Raw genomic sequence first — 4531 nt, forward strand, 5'->3', positions numbered from 1 at the left:
GTTATTAGTTAACAAAATTTGAGACTTTTGTACAAGTTAGAGAAAATGGAGAACCACAAGGAAGTAGCACGTACCTCTAGAAACTTTAAATCAAAACTGCAATAACTAGGTTCTGAGCCCCATAAATATTTCCTTCAAAATAGGTTTTGCTTTTTCAAAGTGCAAAAATCCAACTTAATAGTCACCACTTCTCAACATACGTCAGACAAGGCATTTTTGGAAGGAATTTAACCTAAAGCAGTCTGTTTCTCAAGTGCTACTTAAAAGGAATGCAATTATACCACCCTTACCCTTGATGATACTCAAAAGGTTTTGTCTGGATATCAAAATGGGACAACCCAAGTATATTCGTTGGCTGAATATCGAACTGGGAAAAAAGTGTTAAAATCCCACTTCTCTCCCCATTTCAAAATAGCACATGCAGCTGCCACTTCTTGTTTTGAAGATGTTTGTGAGTGCTTAGGGTCACACAACTACCAGATCTTTTAAGGTGCTAGAAGAGATCAACCCTCTTGTAGTAGGTTTCTTGGAGTCTCTTAAATACTCTTTGTCGATGCTCTGTTGTGAAGCAGTATCCTATGGCTTCTTCTGTTTCTTGGATACGTTTCTGGAACCTGCATCCATCTCGTGCAAGCTCTTCCCAGGGTCCTTTACGATCCTCCTCACTGCTTATGTAATACTCAGTAACTTTTTCAAGGAAGGTTACCTGGAAAAGACAAATAATTTACTAAACCATTAACCAAACACTCATGCAAAAGGAGTTTAACATTTATTTGCACATACAATTTTTTTTTTTTTTAAAAACAGAAGTTATTAAATGCCTAAAATAGCAAAAAGCCTGATATGCTACCAGCTCATGCTAGGTCTCTGCACCACCTAGGCCAGAGTATATTTCACCTCTCAGCTTTAAAAGCAACCAGTTGCTGACTTCTCCCTGTACCAAAAGTAGTGCTCAAACTACTACAGAGTTTCTAAACTGTGGCCTAAGCAGCCTCTTTAGGCAGATCACACAATGTTCCCTGTGAAATAACACCACCCCGACATCAGTAGTGGGTCATAACCTTACACAGATACAGTTCAAGCAGGTTACTCAGGAGGACATGCCAGGACACTCACTTAAGGCTAGAAATATGCTACCGGCAAACATCTCCGATTACTGAAGCTTACATAACAAAAAAGAGGAAGAATCATTGTTCTGTAGAGTAAGTAATCATGTGAGTCAGCTTGTACTTCAGCACCAGGAAAAGAAATCGCTCTACACTACATATAAGGAAGCAACACTCATCACTACGTGAATGGAACAAACCCATCTATTTAGAGCTGGTATCAAATTCCAGTGTATTCAAGTTCACGCAACAAAATGAAGTCAAAGTCATGGCAATTTAAAACACGTATGACAACTTTCACTCTTCGCTATTTTAAGAACTATTAAGCTATTTTAAGAAAACAAACTTATAGGCTCAGGATCTAAACTTGACAGTATTTAGACTATTACTATACTAAGGATTTAAGTCTTTCTGTTCTTGAGCGATAAGCAAAAGCCAGACTATTTCAGGCTCCTACTGAATTACGTATTGCTTTTCATTTAGCTATACAAAAGGCACAAAACGGAAGGACAAACTAACTAGCTGTCAGCATCCATCAACTCTCAGACTACAACCGATTCTTGAAGACAAGCCAAACGTCGTTACAGAGGACTCCACTGAATTTGCTGCAGGACAGCTACTTCTGGAAGGTCAGCAAAAAATGTGGGGAGGTACAAAAAACCTACTGCTCCATTCCTATGTTTTATTAACACAGAACCCTAGTTCCACACCCAGTTCATGCTTACACAATGATTGTAGAGCGAGATTGCTTTTTGTGGTAGAGCCATCTTCCAACCCTCACAGAAAACACAAAGATAGCAGTTACGGAAGAGATGACCTACAGGAATATTCAGCAGCTGAGGATACAGAGCCACAAGAGACTGTGTGAAAGCAATCTCCAGAAGTCATCTAATTCTAGTGCAGTGATCCCAAATTACTGCCGAGTTGTCTGTGAAAGGAGGAGCATCAGACTCCACATGTCCTCGCACAGTGTTAATGCACTGCTAAGTTGTAAGTGAAAAAAACACTCCCAGGTTTTATGACTTTACAAACATGAATATTGCTGCTGCTTGACTGCAGGATGCCAGATAGGAAATAGCCTTGAGCAGCATGGACGACTTGAAGATTTCCTGGGAACACCTTGGTCGCTGCTTGGCAATCTCTGCTCTGTTTTGCAGTCGGGCCTAATTAAGCATCTGCTTTCAAGCACACGGAGTTGTTACATCAGCCTATCCCTTTGCGAGTTCCTACCTTACATCCTTTTTACATCAGTCTAAGACACCCTTGGGCACAATTACTGGATTTTGTAACATCATGCTAAATATTGCATCTAGGTCATCATTCTTTCACCATGTCAATGGATTACACAGAGTCAAACAACAAATTAGTCAAAAAATTGCACCTGTTAAGTCCACATCCCTGACACACAACAAGATTTTAGGTCACAGCAGTATGAACTTACACAGCAGGGCCTATCAGTGCTACCTTGCAGCATTTCAGACAGATGCTGTCAGTTACAAAGGACCTCTTGCAGAAACTGTTTGAGTATTTTCCGTTTAGATTAAAATATAATAGTTTATCCTGTGTGAACCATTAAATGCCACTGGCCCTAGCAATAACAGGTATGAAGTTACCGCCAAGTCAGGCTCTCAATTAAAAGAGCAAACAAATCTCTCCACTGTAAGAATGCTAAAGCAAGCATTCTACAACTTTTCTATTTTGATAACTTGTTACACTAGCGCATTACCCTGGGATTTGGTATCACAACTCATACAAATGTTTGAAGTATCAGGCAAGACATTACGCCTGAAAAGCCATCTTGTACATCTGTAGCATCATAAAACTCCTAAGACAAATTTGTTTATTACTATTTACCTGAATCCTAGCACATGTATTAAAAAGGTTTTTAATGCACTAACTCCTCATAAACACATTACACTTCCAGTTTGTGCTCAAAAGCCCAATTCCAGATTACATCCTTTTAGTAAATGACTGCTGAATTGTAATAGTCTCTTAAATGGAAACGGGAGTATTACTATAATGTCTATTGAACTTCAGTGGCTTACTGTAGCCTGTGTTAACCCACACAAGAGTTCTTCTTACTCCAAAAGACGTTTGTCCTAAAAATGTTTACAATGCTGTAAGTCTCGATTACACTACGTGCACACAAAGGTCCTAAAATACTTTATCAACATTATTCATAACAGAAACGGGTACTTTCCAAAGGAAAATCTGTTTCTCTGATGATGAAAACCACATTACAACACAAATACAGAATGAAAACTACGTCTTAAAAGAAAAATTTAACTTCAAGTCTAGAAAAGAAATTTAAAGAAATTATCTGCCTTGAGCCACCGAATTACGAAATCCATCATCACGTGTAAAGGATGAGGCACACTCATTTCAGTCAAATAATTAGACTATAAGCTCACGGGCGCATGATCTACCTACCGCCGTGGCTGGAATCCTGGCACAACTGACCTCACCCACTCACGTCCTGCTTTGCGCAATGTGGGTTTGTTGTTGGTTTGTTTTTTTTTTTCAAAAGCATCCCCAAAACACAAAACCATAAATGAAGTATATACCTTTTTCCGCTTGGTACTTCTACATTTCTCACCAGAAAGAATGCCATGCTGCACAAAGTCAGTGACCCCACAGTTATGTTTTTCCAACTGCACCCGACAGACAGTTAAGTGACTACGCTCCGAAGCGACCAAACTTGGCCTCTCTGCTCCTTTTAAACCAGGCGTCCCTTTTTTCTCTGCTGTTTGAAAGGCTGCCTTGAAATTTAAAGGATTATATGGATCATCTGAAGTACAGAACGAGTTCCAAAGTTTCAAGTTTTCTGCCTCATCCACACTGCTACAGTCCCACTCGTCCTCCTCTTCAGAACCAGGGTGAGGAGAGTCTGAAGACTCCTCTGCCCACGAAGAATCTTCCTCCTCCTCCTCCTCCTCCTCCGACATATCCTTTCCTGGATCGCTGGAAGATGTCTGAATGGTGGCCGTGAAGTTCTGAGGGTCGTACGGATCCAAACTGTAGAAGGAATTCCAAAGATGAAGCCTCTCCCCGTCCTGGCTACCAGCGTCTGAATCCGAGGGGAGCCCTTCGCTATCAAACCCGTCGTCATCATCATCCCAGTCTTCCTCATCATCCACGCTCTCCTCCCCACTGGAAACTCCCCCTATGATATAGTCTATTAATTTATTCGCACAGGCAGGTCTGGCTGAAACTGGAAGGTTTTGCTCTATTTCGGAGTCCTCGTCATCCTCTTCAGTCAAGGATTCCCCCTCAAGTGCCCCCTTCTCAGCTGAACCTCTTAGCCCCTCCTGCTCCAAGGGACCACCTCCAGGTTGTCTCCCCGCGTCGCTCGGCTCTTCGGGCCGCTTCAACTCCCCGGCATCGCACCGCTGCTCCCGCCGCCGCCCTACCTCTTCTTGACAAAC

The 4531-nt window shown here is 41.6% G+C and overlaps 1 protein-coding gene across 1 annotated transcript; it reads right to left on the reverse strand.

Annotated features, from left to right (window-relative positions):
• Nucleotides 1-438: 438 nt before the first annotated feature.
• LOC104070866 (protein phosphatase 1 regulatory subunit 15B-like) lies at nucleotides 439-4356 on the reverse strand (the record flags this gene model as incomplete). Its single annotated transcript, XM_009585273.1, has 2 exons — nucleotides 439-706; nucleotides 3671-4356. Coding segments are annotated over 2 exons (899 nt in total), but the record flags the coding sequence as incomplete, so codon positions are not given.
• Between the last annotated feature and the right edge of the window lie 175 nt (nucleotides 4357-4531).

Source organism: Fulmarus glacialis, unplaced genomic scaffold (genome assembly GCF_000690835.1).
Source record: "Fulmarus glacialis isolate BGI_N327 unplaced genomic scaffold, ASM69083v1 scaffold39789, whole genome shotgun sequence".
NCBI lineage: Eukaryota > Metazoa > Chordata > Aves > Procellariiformes > Procellariidae > Fulmarus > Fulmarus glacialis.